Source organism: Trichosurus vulpecula, chromosome 9 (genome assembly GCF_011100635.1).
Source record: "Trichosurus vulpecula isolate mTriVul1 chromosome 9, mTriVul1.pri, whole genome shotgun sequence".
Classification (NCBI taxonomy): Eukaryota; Metazoa; Chordata; class Mammalia; order Diprotodontia; family Phalangeridae; genus Trichosurus; species Trichosurus vulpecula.
In genome coordinates, this window is record NC_050581.1 from 112,019,337 (window position 1) to 112,037,793 (window position 18,457).

At 37.3% G+C, this 18,457-nt stretch overlaps 1 protein-coding gene across 2 annotated transcripts in view; it reads left to right on the forward strand.

Moving 5' to 3' along the window:
- LOC118830915 (KAT8 regulatory NSL complex subunit 1-like) overlaps positions 1 to 18,457 on the forward strand; it is a 178,822-nt gene that overhangs the window by 51,875 nt on the left and 108,490 nt on the right. The window contains exons 2-3 of one of the 2 annotated variants that reach the window (XM_036737996.1): positions 2,631 to 2,772; positions 4,255 to 4,344. In XM_036737996.1, coding sequence (XP_036593891.1) covers positions 2,631 to 2,772; positions 4,255 to 4,344 — 232 coding nt within the window. The remainder of the gene's footprint in view (positions 1 to 2,630; positions 2,773 to 4,254; positions 4,345 to 18,457) is intronic. The other variant, XM_036737997.1, reaches the window with a different exon arrangement.

Genomic DNA, 18,457 nt, shown 5'->3' on the forward strand with positions numbered 1-18,457 from the left:
GGCTACTGTTTTAAGTGAACAGTGACTTTAAAGCAATTTTTTTTGTGGGGGGTGGGGGTGGGAGAAGGCAAGGCAATTGGGGTTAAGTGTCTTGTCCAAGGTCACACAGCTAGCAAGTGTCAAGTGTCTGAGGTCACATTTGAACTCAGGTCTGCCGACTCCAGGGCTGGTGCTCTATTCACTGCTCCACCTAGCGCCCCAGCGTTTTTGTTTTGAATTCATTCCAATACCACCTTCTGTATTTTTTAATATGGCTGACTAAAAGTCAACTCTGTGGCACAGTGGAGAGAGCACAAGGCTTGGAATGAAGAAAACTCATCTTCATGAGTTCTAATCCAGCCTCAGATATTTAATAGCTACGTTACACTGAGCAAGTTACTTTACTCTGTTTGCCTTAGTTCCTCATGTATAAAATGAGCTGGAGAAGGAAATGGCAAACCACTCCAGTGTATATCTGCCAAGAAAACCCAGAAATGGGTTCATGAAGAGTCGGACACAACCGAAATGACTAAACAAAGTTTCAAAGTTTGGTGGGATTCAGGTTTGGGAATTCTTGACTCCTAAGTTTTGTTGGTCTATAATTCTTACCTGACAAATTAATATGGAAAGGAGATGGTTTTATTTATGATGTGAGGAGAGACAACAAATAGAAAACTTGATCACTGTGGTGCCTATGAAATACTAATTTAAAAAAAACCAACAAGACAAAAATGCCTAGAAAAAGACCATACTGATAAAGTTTATCAATCCAATGAAGTATATTATTTAATATCCTCTTGCACACATATGATCTATCCACTGTTTTACAATTTCGGGCCTAACTTTAGTAGCAAGCTCTACCTCTCTAGTTCTTGGCTGGACATCTCTCCTCACCCTCCTGTTACTTCATTCAGCATGTCTTAAAAGGCCTAGTTTATCAATTTAAAGGCAACCTGGGCTTACTAAAGTAAGCTCTGAGAATACGCAGAAAAGAGGTTAAGTAATACTTGCCTTCAGGAAGCTTATATTCGTTTAGGGCGAACAGCCTGTCAACAGATAGATATTAAACAAGTGTCAAATAATTTTGGGTGAAAGAATAGTGCTAACATCTTGAGCAGTTGGTATAGAAGAGGACATTAACTGAGCCTTGAAGTTAGGAGTAGGAGTTCCAAGAAACAGATGAGGAAGGGAGATCATTTGAGGTATAGGGACAGTATGTGCAAAGTCAACAAGTAGGCCATTTTCGCTAGAGTTTAATATAACATTTCTATAAATCAGGATCTTTTCCTGCTTTCCTTTTTTACCTGGCTGGAAATCTTGAAGTTGACACTCCTTCTTTACCTCTCCAACATATTCTTTGTTCCAATCTCCCTAGTACAGCATGGCAGATTAATCCGTATAAGTGACTGATCTGTGTAGAGATTGTGTATGTAGGATAAAACCTAGATTTCTGAGCCTGGCAATCAGGGCCCTCTGCAGTCTGACCTTAATCCAAAAATCTTACCTGCTTTTACTAACATACATAAAACCGGCTAAATTAATGTGTTATCTGAATGCCAAGTGCCTTCTTCCTTCTGGGCTTTTGTTTATAATCTTCCTCTTTGTGCTATGTGCCTTTCAGTTATTTATTCCTTCAAGATCTGGTTCATATCCCATCACTTTCTATGAGATTTTACTATTTATACACTACTTTGAGCCCATCCTGTAGCATTTATTATCTCTTTTCATTCAGAATTCAGCTTTGTTTTTGGTGCACTCCTGGCCAGGCCTCACTTCTTTATCTGTAAAATAAAAAGGTTTCAAGTAATTATTTACAAGGTTTTTAGAAGCGCCAAATTCTATAATTCATAGATTTGTACTGAAGGTAATTGTCTTTTTTATGTAGGTATATCTGATAGTTCTTAATTTTTTGATTCTCGTCAATATAAAATTTGCTTTATTATTATTACGCAAATTCAAGTAAAGAAAGGAACTGCCACAGCTGGCTTTAAAAATCCCTTAGTGTGTTTTATACCTTCAGAATTTTATCCCAACAGATAAATAGCATTACAGAGATTGTTTTCCTTACAAAGAAAATCAAAACCTTTCCTACATTCATATAGGAAAAAAATGCTTCAATATGATTACATATATTTGTTGAACAGAATACATTTGTGCCACTAAAGCTTTCAACAGTTTTTATGCTGGAAATTCCTTGAGGACAAGGTCTGTGTTTTGTTAATTTTTTTTTGTATTCTCCAAAGCACCTACCATAGAGCCCAGAGAAAACTTAAGTGACTTGGCAAAGTTTTAAGTAACTTGTTTTTGCCTGTGCTTGGCTGGCATGCAGGTCTTAGGATTTTCAGTTAGTCTTTTGAATCACTATACTTACTTGGTGTGAAGAAGAGATGTGAAAATATAGTAGTCTTTGTGTCTTTGTAGAAGTAGAGGCCTGTGAGTATGGCACACTGCACATAATGTCAGATTTTGTTGCTGTTTTGGATTGAAGGGGTGTGTGTGTGTGTGTGTGTGTGTGTGTGTGTGTGTGTTTTAGAAAGGATGGCCTTAGGGGAAAATATAATGGGACATGAAAGTGATATAAAAATAATAGGTCAAGAAATTAAAGTAGTTTAGCATTAAGTTTAAAGTTGTGTTGTGACCTCTTTTTCCAGGTACCCTAAAGCAGAGTGGCAGTGGGCACTGGAAAGGGCGGCAATTATATGTCGATGGACCTGGCTTCAGGCTCAAGTCTCTGACTTGGAGTATCGAATAAGGCAACAAACAGACATCTACAAGCAGCTCAGGGCCAATAAGGTAAGAACTTAAAAGTGAAGACAGTTTTTTAATCCTCTAATTTTGTCCATGACAGAATTCAACCCTTCTCCCAGAGTTTCCTTGAGTGTTCTAACTTTGAACTTTCTGTCACATTTAATTTTTGAAAAAAAATCTGTAGATTCTCTCAACTGAAGTACCATACTCTGCATTTAAAATACTTACCTTTTAGGCTTGACCTATATTTGATTGACACATTATATCCAAGGGTCATACAATTATTAAATATCTGAGGTCACATTTGAGCTCAGGTCTTCCTTGCTCCAGGTCCAGCCCTCAGTCCACTGTTCCACTTCATCTGTAAAATGGGGATAATAATAATTTCTATTTCAGAGGGTTGTGAGGATGAAATGAGATAATATTTTTAAAGCATGTTGCAAACCTAAGTTCTTTATAGCTACTCACTATTATTATCCCACTTAGGAGAAAAATATGGCCCATCTTATATGTCTCATCAAGAAGGTGGAGTCCAATTATGTAACTGTTTAATGTACATACCTTAAAGTATGTGTATATATAGTACAGTTGCATATATTAGAATCTTCTGTTGTTTTATTCTATTGTGTTTATAAATAACCAGCTGACATTTTTAGAATGATTGTGCTTTTATGATGACTGAACTCTATCATAGTGCCTTCTAAGAGTGATAAAACTTTGTCCTTGTACAATGACAGTGTACCAGAAGAATTCTCTGTGGTTCTTGTGTTTACAGTTTTCTTTTTTTGCAATATTTATGGCACAGTCAATGTTTGTTTAGCCACAGAGAAGAATATCATGCTGTCAACTCTGCCCATTTCATTGCTTTATAAGAAGAGGAAGTAGAACAGTTTTTTAATGCTGAGACTCATTATTGGTGTCCAACCTAAGAAATATGTTAAAGCTGAGTAAAAATGCTGAGAGGATCATCTGCTCTTTGGAATGCCCATGATACTCTTCTTCTCTTTTGGGACTTAAAATTGAGGAGTGATTTCATTATTTACGTTAGCTTTTTAATTGAGAAGCATGTGTTACATTGGAAAGAGTGATTGCCTTTTAGTCAATAGAGACCTCAGGTATATTATGGTCTCTGATACTTAAATACTGTAAGGACTGTATTACCATGGGCAAGTCAAAACCTCATTAAGCCTCATTTTCCTCATCTGTAAAATGAGAATTCTTTTAACACTTACCTGACAGGGCTGTTGTGAGGGTCAAATGAGATGGTGCCTCTTAGAAGATTTCCCAAACCTTAAAGGGGTTAGATTAATTATAAGTGTGTTTTGTTTATAGTAACTATATCCTTCAAAGGATTTGTGTGAGTCAAATCATTTTTTGAAAAAAAAAAGTTCCTTTAGTTGTTAAAGGAACTATATAGGGAAGTTCTTTTGTAAAATGGATAATTGTAAAGTCTGAGGTTCGCTGACATCTTCTCATTTCCCTTCTTCCTCTTCCCTCTTCCCCCCTTCCCCACCCCCGCCTCTACAGGGGCCAGACTACTTGGGAACCCAACCATGGTTGAGGTTTGCTGAGGCTTCATTATACAAGAGTCTCAGAAAACTCTGGCCTGGACTAACAGTGGGTATCTCTATATTAGTGCATGTGTATTTTCTTATATGTGCCTTTCCAGTTCCTTCTCTGAGACTTAGCTACATGTAATACATCCTTACTTTGTAGTACCATAGTTCAGCATTAACTCCCTTATTATACTTTCACATGCTGCCTTACAATATAGTTTTTTTCATTTTATCTACTCTACTAAACTATAAATTGTGTGTTACCAAGGATAGTGTCGTATTCTTAGGATTCCTGAGAATACCATACTTCTAGCAAGAACTCAGTTTGAATTGATAATCATTGGATGATAAATTTTTATTTGGTTGGTTTGCCTAAACTCCAACCTTGTTGTCTTTTAATATTAATAAAACTTTGCCTTTGTGTGATAATCTCCCAGGAAGACTTTAGGTTGTACCTATGAATGATGTGTTTGTGTATTTACTGTGTTTCACCATATAATCATCACAGATTAGATTCCAATTCTTTTTTTTTTTTTTTGCAAAGAAGTGGGGTGAAACCATTATGTGAAGGTTTTTTTTATTGTGTTGATATTACTTAAAAATCATTTCTTATTAAACTGTCTTTGGTGCAAGATTAGAATTACGGAAATACTCGTGATCATACAATAAAATTGGGAAGATGCATGTCTTACTATATCATGTGACTTATTCATAGCAGCTTCACCTGCCTGGCAACTCCTCTTTCATCAGGTTGAGCATACCGTTAGTACCATAGCACTCTAAACAAACCACGCAAGTCAATTTTCGGAAATACACTGACAATGCATGTGAGCTGAGAATTCTAGGCTTGTGCCTCTTAATGCGCAAGAGATAAATGCATATCCCTATGTGACTGGCAAATAAACATTGTTGCTCTGTTTACCTTTTAAGCAGCTTGATGAACAGAATTATACTATGTGATAATTATCTGATGAAAGATTATAAACCAGTTTTTGGACTGAAAAAAAAAAGGGTGCGACGATTGTGTGGTGATATACAGTATCTGGTTTTCTTCTTCGTTCAGTAGATGTAGTCTTTCCATGGTTGATTTTTCCTGTCTTCTAATTATTGTATTCTTCATCACATTTATTCTTTTCTCTTAGACTTTTGAGTGCTTTTATCATACCTATTTTTCATACCCACCCAGAAGGTAAAAATACAACTCTTACTCTTGCTAATAACTCTGCCTAAATATTGATTACCTATCTCCCTCTCCCATACCTATTCACCCCCTATTCTTCTTTTTGTTCTCTTCTTCAGCTGTGTTGTATGCATTAGTTTTCATTTGATTATAGCCAAGTACCTATTTATCCTATATTCTTTATTTTCTTCTATCACCTGACTAAATGAATCCTGACTCTGAAGATAATATTTTACTTATACTCTTTTCATGAAAGCTTCACCTTCTCTCACAACTTTCTTTAGGGGCAGGTGAGTAGGGATAGCAAGGGGCAGAATGGGAAGCCCTTCTCTTTGATCCCTCTAGATCTCATATAAATTTTATATCACTGAAACATTTAATGTCTCCATTAAAAGTTTAGGCTATCTAGATAAATCCCCTTCAAATCACTCCTGTAGTCTATTGCATCCCTAGACCCACTTCAGATCCTTTCTCAGTCCCTGTACATCATCTTCACTCTGGTCTAGTTCAGCAACCATGCTGCACTTGATACTGATGACCTAAGTTTCCAGTCATTCAGGAGGTATTTATTAAGTACTTTCTAAGTTCAACCCATTGTCTCAGGCACTAGGGATACAAAGACAGATGAAATAAACTCTGGAAATGGTGCTCATAGTCTTCAAGGGAAAAACACACACACAAATGAGGCGATACAAAGAAATTTGGGGGCAGGAGAAAGACCAGGAATGTTGAAGGTGGTTAGGAAAGACCTATTATAGGAGATTGCTGTTAAGCCAAGCCTTAACAACCTGGTAATTTCTACTAGGTACAGGTAAGAAGTGTGTATAATGCAAGCAGAAGGGAGAGTGCAATGCAAAGGCCCAGAGACAGAGGGTGGAATGTTAGCCAGTTTGACTCAAATTTAAAAGTGAATATGGGAGAGTAATGAGAAATCTATTTGGAAAGATTGGCTGAAGCTAAGATTATATCAACTATAGTCAAGAGATTGTGTTGCATAGTGTGTAGAGTCAAGAAGTCCTGTTTTAAATCTTTCCCTGTCACATACATTCTGTGCAACGATGGACAAGTCAATTAATATTTCTTAGCCTTAAGCAGCTCTTGAAGTCTCAAAGCTAGAAGTGGATTTTCATCTACATAGTGTAAAGGGATTTGCCACACCAACAGAACCTGAAGTCTTTCATATATTGTCCTATCCACATTACAACAGGATAGATGTAACTTGGACCTCAAAATAGCTCAGAATTTCTCCCCCTTTTAGAGGTTAAATTTGGAGCTAGCCCTCTCAGATAGATCTAAAGCAACCTTCATAACTTCAGTATCACTCATTTGCTACAACTATAGATATCCCCCAAGGTTCTGTCCTGGGCCCTATTTTCATTCTGTCTTGCCTAGTAATCTCAGCAGCTCCCCTGGACCAGTTATTATCTCCATATGGATGTCTTCTAAGTCTGTGTATACAGCCCTTGTCTCTAATCTGAGCTTCACTCCCACATCATTCACCTACCTTTTGGATATTTCTCAGACTGGCTTTTACCTGTGTAAACCAAATAATTTCTCCAAAAAGCACTCATTATCTACTTCTCAAAACCTCTACTCTTCTGGCTGTATTTTGACAGTATTACTGTCAGGAGCACTACCATCCTCTCAGTCATTCAGACTTGCCAGCCTTGCTTTCATCCACAGCTGCTCATTCACACTTAACCCACATATACAAGTCTATTACCAAATCTTGTCATTTTTCTTCATGTTTCTTGTATACATTATCTTCTTTCTTACCTGGACTATTATATTAGCTTTATAATTGTTCTCCTTGCCTCAGTTTTCTCTCCATTCCAATCTCTCCTCCATTCCAGTGCCAAGGTAATTTTCTGACCATACCAACCCTCTCCCCAGTTAACTCCAGTGGCTCTCTATTACCTCCAGCATCACATGTAAAATCCTCTGACTTTTAAAATCTTTCATAAGGTGGCCTCTTATTACTTTTTCACTCTTACTCCTCCCCACAAACTTCACAATCTGGCCATACTAGCATTTCTGCTGTTACTTGTACCCAGTTCTCTGTCTCTTACTACATATTTTGATGCAGGCTGTCCCTCATGCCTGCAGTGCTTTCCTCTCAATTACCTCTTAGCCCCTATGATTTTATTCAAGACTAAGCTTAAGTCTTACCCTCTGCTGAAGACCTTTCCTAGGCCTCCCAGTTACTGTATTGCCTTCTCTCTGAGATTACCTTCCATTTTCACTGTATACATTTTATATGTAGTTTATACTTTTTTTTTTCCTTTTGGGAATTTGAGATTATACAGAGAGTGTTTCTGCCTTTCTTTATATCCCAAGTCTTTGTTTGGGATACATTGTTTGGAACTTAATACTTGCTTGCAGACTGATTAATTGCTAAAATCCAGATACATGGTTTTGAGCTATGTGGGACCTTAAAGGCTACAGAATCCTGCCTTCTCATTTAAGAGTTGAGAAAAGGCACAAAGAAATAAGTGACTTGCCTAGGGTCACATAACTAGTCAGTGTCTAAGGCAGCATTTGAACCCAGGTCTTCCTAGATCTAAGCCTAATACTTTATGTATTATTGCTACAGGACAATAACTTAAGGAAATGGTAGGTGATACAATGATTCAGGAAGTCCTCTTCCCGAGTTCAAATCTGGTCTTAGACACTTACTGGCTATGTGACCTTGGTCAAGTCACTGAACCCACTTTGCCTCAGTTTCCTTTCCTTATCTGTAAAATGAACCAGAGAAGGAAATGACAAAGCACTTCATTACCTTTGCCAAGAAAACCCCAAATGGGGTCATGAAGAATTGGACATGACTGAAAAACAACTGAAACATAAAAGATCCTCAGCTGGGAGGGTTGGTGTAGGGGCTAATGGTAGAGGGCTTTAGGTTTGTAAAAGCTATTGTGGTGAGCTAGAATGTCAACTGTAGAAAAGTAAAAGGACTTCCTAGCTGTTGTGAATTGAGGTAAGATAACAGAACTTTGCATTGGATCCAGTCATCTGTTATTTTGACTTCCTCAAGCTTCCTTTTGTAATTCATGTGAACAGAGGAAGTAGCTAGGAATAAACCAAGTAATAGGACAAGTGATTCAAATGTAGAAAATAATTTTAAGCTAGTTAACTCAGGCTGTTAAATTGGGAAGGAAGGAGAATATTGACAGAAAAGCATATAATGGCCTGAGAAGTCATTGAAGTCTAGAAGATTGGTGGTCTCATTGAAGAAAAAGAATAAGTTTAGGGAGAAGTAAGGCATAGAGAAAAATGGAAATATAGGAAGTTATCAGATAAATGAATTTTAGAGTTCTTAATGAAGGAAGTAGAATACTTGAAAATGGCAAGATCAGAGGTGTGACTTAGTTTCTTTGTTTTAGCTAAAGTGGACTGTGTTGAAGACCCCTGGTGTGAAAGCAGAATTTGGAATCAAGAAAGGGAATTGTGAGCCAAACACTGAACTCACTGAGGAAAGAGGGAGAATACTCTGTGGGTGGGTAGATCCAGATCAGAATCCAGATTGAACAATATATTTCAATTTATCACTCAATTAGAGTGAATGTCAGAGGTCTGTAGACTGCTAATCACAATTGAGGGAGAGTTTGGAAATGGCATTTGGGAAGTAAAGAGTCTTCCATCTTCCCCTCCATAGTCAATGAGTTGAAGGAGTGAGGTCTGGAAAGGATGGCAATGATGTTGTGGTGTCATGTGGAGGGAGCTAAGTCTCCCTAACTCCTAGAAGATGAAGGGAGGGTGAGAAGAAGAGTTCTCTCCAAAACAGAACTTACTTTTACCACAAAACTTCCCCCACATCTGATCTTCCCTATTACTGTTGAGGGGACCACCATTTTCCCAGTCACCCAGACTCACAACCTTGGTGTCCTCTATATACATATGAGTGAAAGTTTGAATTGCTTTCATTGGTGTGTAAATAGAATTAGAATTTTGAGTTAGAAAAAGAACTTAAAGATCTTATCAAGCCGTTTCATTTTACAGTTGAGGAAACTAAGATCTAGAAAGCTAGTTCATTGACATAACTACTGGCATACTTAGAGCTACAGTCAAGGTCTTTTGAACCTCATCATTGTTCTTTTCTCTATGTTAGTTTCGGAAAGTTTTAGTCATAGGAAAATATCTTGTGATCCTGGGAAAGCAAACCACCTCTTTTAAAGGATTTTTTTTATTTTTAAATAAATTTTTATTTCTCTTTTATTTTTGTACCACATTTCTCAATGTACACAGGTATCCCTTATAACAGAATGAGAGGAGGAAAACAGCGCAGTAAACTAATCAACATAAGTAAGAGTCCAACATTTTATACAGTGTTCCACATCCACCGTCCCCCATCTCTGCAAAGAAGGATGGGAGGAAGATAACTTCTTTTCTTTTTTTTTTTAGGCCAAGCTTGGTCACTATAATTTTGAAGTGAGTTCAGTTTCAGTGGTTTTAGTGTCACTGATCTTTCAGGTTATATTACTGTGGTCAGTGTGTATACTAATTTCCTACTTCTGCTTTTCTTTTCTTTGTATCAGTCTTAGCACATTCCTCTGTATTCATTTCTTGCAACACAGTAATATTCCATTATGTTTATGAACCATGACTTGTTTCATCATTCCTCTGGTGAAGGGCATCTCAGTTTCTCACTCCTTGCTACTACAAAAACTGCTGCTATACCTCTTGGCATATCCAGTGTCTTTATCTTTTTCAGCTGTGAATTACTTGGGAGGAAGGACTGTCTTTTGCTATTCTTTGTATCTTCAGAGATTAGTACAAGGCCTGGCACACAGTAGGCACTTAATCAATGCTACTTGACTACACTCACAGCATATTCCTAGCAATGTAATCTATGGGTAAAAGGCTAGGGATGTTTTGGCCATTTTCTCCATATTACTCTAAAATGCTTTCAGAAATGACTGGATGAAGTCACAGCACAGTAGGCTATTTTCAAAGAAGTCAGGGTATCATATTTCAGTGCTGTTTTCTTTGGTGATTAGCAAGATGTATGAGTTCAGTTAAGTCTTTATCAAGGGTTCAAAGATGATGTCTAGGATCTTTTGTTGTTGTTGTTTTGGCATGGCAGTTGGGGTGTTAAGTGACTTGCCCAAGGTCACACAGCTAGTAAATGTGTCAAGTGTCCGAGGCCTGATTTGAACTGAGGTCCTCCTGACTCTAGGGCTGGTGCTCTACTCACTGCGCCACCTAGCTGCCCTGGATTTTTTTCTTAAACAATCTTATGGAGAATGAAATGAGAGGAATTTTTTTTCCTAGATTCCTATATTTAAAAGCTTTATTTTGTCTCATAAGCAGTTGAATAATATCTTAGTGAGTTTTTATTTGGTTGTCTTATGAATAATTCTTTTAAAAAGTTGTATTGCTGAATGGCTACATTACTGCTATATATGAATGGCTTAATTTTTCCACATATAATGTCTGTTTAGAGTCACAATTTCTTTCTAGTAACCTTGAACCAAAGAAACTGAAGGTATTTCATCTGTGATATCTTTCCTAAACCCACCACCCACCTCACCCATATTCAGCCAATTCAGATTTTTTCTTTGGTGTACTCAGAGCACTTTGTACCTATATTATTCTCTTTTTTCTTAGAGTTATTTTTTTCTTGTCTTATATCACCTCCTAGATTGTTGGCTTATTAAAAGCCAGAGGCCCTGTCCCATTTTTTTTTAATCCTCAGCACCTAGCACAGTGCTTTACACATAATAATATTTGCTGAAGAAATGTTGCTGCTTAACTTTTCTAATAATAAAATTACATTTGAAAAGAAATTTTCTACTCCTTTACATCAACCTTCTGTCACATCCTTGACATTAGGATCATTTATGCTTGTATTGTTGAAACTTTATGAGTTAGGGAAGTCAGGATTAAGTTCCACATAGCGGTTCCCCATTTTCTTTATTTGTCTTCTGATACATGAAATGCTCAGCACTACAGGAATTTATTAATTGTTTTGTTTTTTTATCAAAATGAGACTTCCATCTTTGTCCAAGGAGGCGAAGTTTCCCACAAATAGTCAATTTTACTTTTATGTGAATTTTGAGATCTCAGGAAAGCATCAACTATATTATTCATTTGTTTAGTTCTGTTATATAATCTCAGTGTTATGTAAACAAATAGCTATTAAGTGCCTGTTACGTGCAACATAGTATACTAGTTGTGGGGAATATAAGAATCAGAAACATGGCCCTAACTTTCAAAGATTTTATAGTCCAGTTGTGTGGATTAGATAATTAAAGAAGAAAGATGTTGTATTAGGAGGGCAGAGTTTATAATCTCAAAGAGGATCATAAACATGTCTGAAAGGTTCGGAACGGCCGGATATAAGGAACTCTCAAAGTAGAAGGTAGAAGAATCAAAACATATATTTAGGCTCCACAGTAACCAACCCATGAACCAGCAACCACATTTTGATATATTGATCAAAAGCTTCCAGGCCCAATAAGTACGCCTTGAAAGAGTAACCAAGAGGCTACAGAGAAGCATGATTGCGTAAAGCAAAATCATGCTTCCCCCTCTATGGTAAAAAGATTACTCACTGGCCTGAAGTCTTTGTTCAGCTTCCTCCCGTAGGTCAGCTCTGCTACTGGCGGCTGCGGCTGCGGCTGCGGCTGTAGCAGCCTCTGGCTCCAACGGGAGCTGCTTTTAACCATCCAGCTTCTGCGGGGGTGTAAGGTACGCCGGGGAAAGCACAGGTTCTTTCCATCAGCTTAAGCAAGGTGAAGGGGTTGACCGGGAAAGCACAGGTTCTTTCCATCAGCTTAAGCAAGGGAAGCAAGGTGAAGGGGCCGACAAGCTTACTTCAGTCCAACATACAAACAGCATTCAGTTCAGGGGAAAAAGCCAAACTAGTCAAGGGCACTTGTTGACTAAGTGCTAAGGAGCCCATTTTTGGTTGCCAATACAGATGTGTGATCTTAAGTATAGTGCTATAAGCATAGGGCATTGGACTAAACAAAATAGGATAAAATTTCACTTGAGGAAGGAAAGTTGGGGTAGAGAGGGACATAGGACATACATGTATGTGTCTATTCAGTAATGTGTTTCTTTGTTTATGTCTGTATTCATGTCACTGCCCTACATTTAAAGGATTTGTGATTTCATCATTATAGATATACTGCTATCAGTATTGTGCATTCTAACACTTCAGGCTATGAGTTGTCATGACTGAAAGAGAAAAAGAAACCGTCAATGATGACAAGCATTTCATGAGTGGATAGAGAATGGGGATTGGGATAAAGGTATACCTCAAAAAAAGAGAAAAAAAGCAAAGGAAGAAAACACGATCATTCAAGCAAATGCATAGAAAACAAAAAGAAGGCCAGAAAGAATCAGATAAGGAGGACATCTTTGAAAGTTACATGCTGAATTTATTTCATATTTAAAAAGAAAAGCAAGCTGTACACAACAGAGATCAACAGTTTAATATATGGTGCTTTTTTTTCTATTCTGTTAATATGGAAGTGCCTGTTTTCTTTGACGTTTGTAAGGTTCAGAATAAAAAGAAACTTGTTAAAAATTTTAAGCAGCCATAAATTTCCCTGCTGTTTTCCTCCTACCCCTCTTATTTTAAATTTGTTTCATGAATTAAAGACATTGTTGCATTCTAGTCTTACCAGGTCTCTAAAAATATATTTACCCCTCTATATGTAGAATTCTTTTCATGATATTATTAATACATTTTATTTTGGTACATTAGTAAATTTTGAACAAACCCCTCAAATAAACTTTTCCATTTAAACAAAAAATAGTTAAACTCACATTTCCGATACAGTGATTGTGACTTTACAATACAGGTTAGTTTCTTTTTTTAGTTGTTTTTTTTTTTTTGGCTTTTGTTTTGTTTTGTTTTTAAAGGAAAGGACATGTGCTTTAAATTTAATGTAATGATTGTGGCCCACTATTGTCCAGTTTAGGTAAATTATTGTAGTCATATAAGTTATTCCTTCAGTTCTCTTTTCCTTCTCTCTGTATCAGTGTCATTTATATCTTACTGTGTCTATCACTGTTCACATTACTCGCTACTTACAACACAGTAATTTTCTATTGGCATTTATATACCACAGATTGTTCATATGTTTCCCAGTCATTGGACACTCATAATGTGCTTGCAGCCTCTTACTGTTAGAAATAATGCTGCTTTTTTTGTAGTAGCAAAGAACTAGAAACAGTGAAGAATCCCTATCAGTTGGAGAAAAGCTAAACAAGTTGTGACACATCAATATAATGGAATTTTTTACGCTCTTAGTAACAATGAATTTGAAGAATTATGGGAAATACAAGATAGATAAACTGATACAAAGAGAAGGAAGAGAGACTCAAACTACTACCCGGTGACTACAGTAACTTGAATGAAAACTAAAAGGCAAGAAACCTTTGAGTATTTTCTTATATTCTGGCTCCACTGATTTATTCTTTGCAAAGTCTTTTTACTTTTGTATAATTGAACATTTTCATTGAAATTTCAGCTTCCCTTTTTTCCTTCATTCCTTCTGCGTTCAGTTATTTCTTTGGAAAGTAACTGTTCTTTAAACATGTCCTAAAGGTGTTGGGGCAGGATCTTATAGACTTAAACATTATTTGAATTATAGTCAAGGTGATCTCAGAATGGTCGATAATAGGCTAAAACTATTGGAAAACTGACTCCCCTAACTTCTTACTGCTAGAGATGATAACCCAGCATAGGAATGACACAAGACATCCAATGGAGAAGAATGTGCAAATATAATGCACTGACCTTTCAGCAAGCTTTTTCTATAACAGTAAGCAGGGAAAGACATATGAGGCAAGCTTGCTGGGAAGTTCTATGTATCCTTCAGTTCTTACTGATACCTAAAGGCTTTCCTGGGTCTCAGTCTTGCTCTATAAACACCTAAGCCACGAAAGGGCAACATATTCTTACAATGAGAGAAGTTAGGAGTTCTTTATTTTCCTTAAAATCCCTAACCGTATGTTAGCTCTGCATACTGGCAAAGTTCATCAGATGCCTAATCTGATGTTTGATCTTTTCCTTTAAAAGTTTTACCTTCTAATTACTGCATACCTCTTAAACTAAAATGATTGTTTCTATTATATTTGCTTTTGATAATATCTGTTTTTAATGGTTTTATGTGACTATTCTCTGCCCCCCTCAAGTTTTAACTTAAAGCCCCATCTTGATCATTTCAACAAATCTGTTGACACATACATCTAAAAGAGGTTTGTTTTTGTTTTTGGTTTTTTTGGGTGGCTTGCCAAAATTCTGGCCTTGTTTTACAGTAGCTTTTCCTTTTTGTCAAGCTGACCAATTTATAAGAATTGTGTTACCATGCTCTTCTATTATTCTTTAATGATAGGTACTGTCATCTTTAAGAGCAAAGATAGTAAAGTGCTGCGCTTACATTTATGAAACAACAAAAGAATCAGAGAATAACTTTTAGTGTATTGGTGGTTCCCATATGGAATATTTATTAAAATACATAAACAAGAATGTACTGGAGTGGGGAATGACTTGTGGTAGGCCAACCAATGAGCAGGCTGCTATGTAGTCCCGGCCTGAGTTGATGAGGATTTGTACATTGTGATAGCAGTGCCAGAGGAGAGGAGTCATATGGGAGAGATGTTGCAAACATAGAATCAACAGCCTAAGCAAAAAGATGGAATATGGGAAATGAGAGAGAATGACGAGTCATGGATAACACTTTGGTTACCACCTGGGGGACTGAGAGGTTTGTGTTATTCCCAACAGTAATAGGGAAGTGTGGAGGGAAAGATAATGAGTTCCGTTTTGGATATATTGAGTAAGATGTCTGATGAACATCTAGTTCCAGATGGCTGAAAAGCAGTTAAAGATAGGAGCTAGATAGAGGTAGGCAGACATATTAGGGAGGAATAGGTAGATGTGAGAATCATAGCATTTAGATAATAATTAAATGCATGGAAATCACAAGATGACCGTGTGAAATAGAATAGAGAGAGAAGAGAAAAAGGCCCAGGACAGAGTCCTGTAGTATACCTACAGTTAAGAGGGTGTGACCTAGATGAGGATACAGCAAAGGATACTGAGAAACAGTGGTCAGATAATTAGTAGGAGAAATAGGAGAGAACGGCATCCCAAAAACCTAGAGAGAAGAGGGTACAAGGAGGAGAGGGTGATCAACAGTACCAAAGGCTGAAGAGAGGTTAAGGAGAATGTGGATTAAGAAGAAGTCATTGTATTTGGCAATTAAGAGATAATTTGTAGCTTTGGTGGAATGATGAGGTGAGAAGCCAGAATATAAAGGGTTAAGAAGAGGTAGAGGAGAGGAAGTGGAGGTGTCTCTCCGAGGCATCTGTTATAGATGGCCTCCTCAGAGAGTTTAGCCACAAAGAGTAGAAAAGATGTAGGATTATAGTTAGTGGAGATACAAAGATCAAATGAGGGTTTTTTGAGATGGGAGAAACATGAACATATTTTTAGACAGTAAGGAGGGAGCCAGTAGAAAGGAAAAGATTGAAGATAAGTGACAAGTGGGGATGACAGGTGGGGGGTGGAGCATCTCTTGGAGAAGATGAGGTGGAGTGGGATCATTTGTGCAAGTAAAGGGGTTTTCCATGGTGAAGAGTAAGGTCACCTCTTTGTGTGAGATAGAGGTGAAGGAAATAGTGCCAGAAAGCATCTGAGTGATAGGAGATGAGGAAGAAGGAACAACAAGTTCATGGTGTGTGGCCTCAACTTTTTCTCTTAAGTTATCATGTGAGGTTCTCAGCTGAGAGAGTAGGCAGAGGGGAACCATGGAAGGTTCGAAAAGGGAATTAAAGATTTGAAAGAGCTGCTGAGGAAAGTAAGATAGTGAGTTGATAAGGGATGTATAGAAGGATTGCCTAGGAGTAGTGAAGGGTCGTTGAGATTGAGTAACATAAATCTGTTGTGGATGCAGTAAGAAGTTGTATGATTTTGTTTCACCTTTGTACACCTTCATGTGTGGAGGAGTGAAGGCAGCAGATTGTAGCAATGATCTAAGGCTGGTGTTTGACAACAGAGCAGAATCAACAATATGAGAAAGAAGGCAACCAGGAACCTCTGTGTGTACCTATAAGCATTTGTGTATGTGTGTTGGTCTGTCTGTGTACACAGAAGCATTTTTTTTCTGAACACAGAAGAAATAATTTCTGTAAACATGGAATGCCAAAGGGGATTCTCCATGAAACTATGAATCTCCATTTCATACTGCTTGCTTTTAAAATATGTATATTTCCCCTATTTCTTTGAAATTTGTTCTGCTTTTCTATTTCCTTCCATTAAGTATTTTTTTAAAAAATGTTTCAATGCCCTTCCTTTTTACCATCCCTCTTTCTGACCCCTCCTTTCTCCTCCTATTCCTTTCCTAATTAAAATCAAGAGAAAGAAAGGAAAAAAACAAACTTATAACAAGTAAACATTCAAGAAAATAGCAGTGACCATATCCAAAAATGTATGTCCCTTTTCACACCTTGTATTTATCACCTGTTTGTCAGGAGATGGATAATGTACTTTATTATAGGTTCCCTGGAGACATGGTTGATCATTACATTGATCTAAGTTTTTAAGTGTTTCAAAGTTGTTTTTCTTTAAAGTGTTGCTATCCTTGTATAAATTGTTCTATACATTCTACTTTACTCTACACCATTTCATACTACCTAACTTCCCTGAAATCATCTTTTTTGTCGTTTCTTAAAATTCAGTAGTGTTCCACTATATTCACATGCCACAACTTTTTCCGCATTCCCCAGTTGTCTAAGAAGAATCAGAGCATCTCCTTAGTTTCTAGTTCTTTGCTTTTCCTTTTTCCCCCTTAAGGATCAAGAAGTTTGTTTTGCTTGCATCTGTTCCCTCCCTAGTATTATCCCCTTCTTAATCCTACCCCACACCTCATGTGTTAAGTTTGATGTATTTCTACATAAACTGAGTTTGTGTGTGTTAAAACCTCCTTTGTCTTTCAAATGAGTTTGAAGTTCATCTGTTGCTCATTCCCTTCACCCTTTCCTCCATGTTCTTATGCCCTTATTCTAGTTATTAGAAATAGCAATTTCCACCACCTTGTATCTACAACTTTCAGACCCTCAAAACAGAACCAGTCAACCTCTAAGACTTCTGTTTGCTCTTGTTCTAACTTCTTCATTTACCTTTAAAGACAGTAAGATTCTTAAGGGACCCATGTTTCTTCCCTCCCTGTTTGAATGTCAGCACTAGTCATCACACATCTTCCATTTGAGCAATAGGTTTCTCTTGTGTTTGCGTTTCTAAGTCCCTACTCATCTCCTCCTATTTCTAAGTTCCAGCTCAACTCTGGTCTTTTTTTATTCAGAGATGCTTGAAAATCTTCTGTTTCATTAAGGGTTCTTTTTTTCCCCCTCTTGGAGGATCACACTTAGTTTTGCAGGAGTGTGAGCCAGTGTCTTTGGCCTTTTTGTATTCCAAGATTTCCTGTGATTTTTAGAAGACACTGCATAATTTTGTATAGTAGTGGTTGTGGTTCCTTGGCACTTGAACTCTTTCCCTCACCCAGCTGCACTTCTTTGGATATCTCCATTATGCCCCAAGAACCTCATCATCCTGAAAATCATTTCAACCTTGAAACTCACACTTTCTTACTACCCTCTACCTCTGAGACCACTCCCTCTGAATGGAGGATAGAGCATTCTTCCTGTTTGAACCTCCATTTGAGGAGGATAACAAGGCTAGTCATTTCTTCAGTTCCCACCCAGCTTCAGTCCTTTGGACTTCTCCATCATACTTTCTCCCCATCCCTTTTTCAACTTCTGTTTTATGTATTGTCTTCCCGTAGATTGTAAGCTCCTTGAGCACAGGTACTGATTTCCTTTTTCATGTTTATTTTCACAGGACTTACAACAGAACCTGGAATGTAGCAGGTACTTAATAAATGTTTATTGACTGACTAGATCCTTGCAGTATATTTTCTTTTACATGGGAGTTTTGCATTTTGGCTGTGCCGTTCCTGGGACTTTTCCTTTTCAAGTT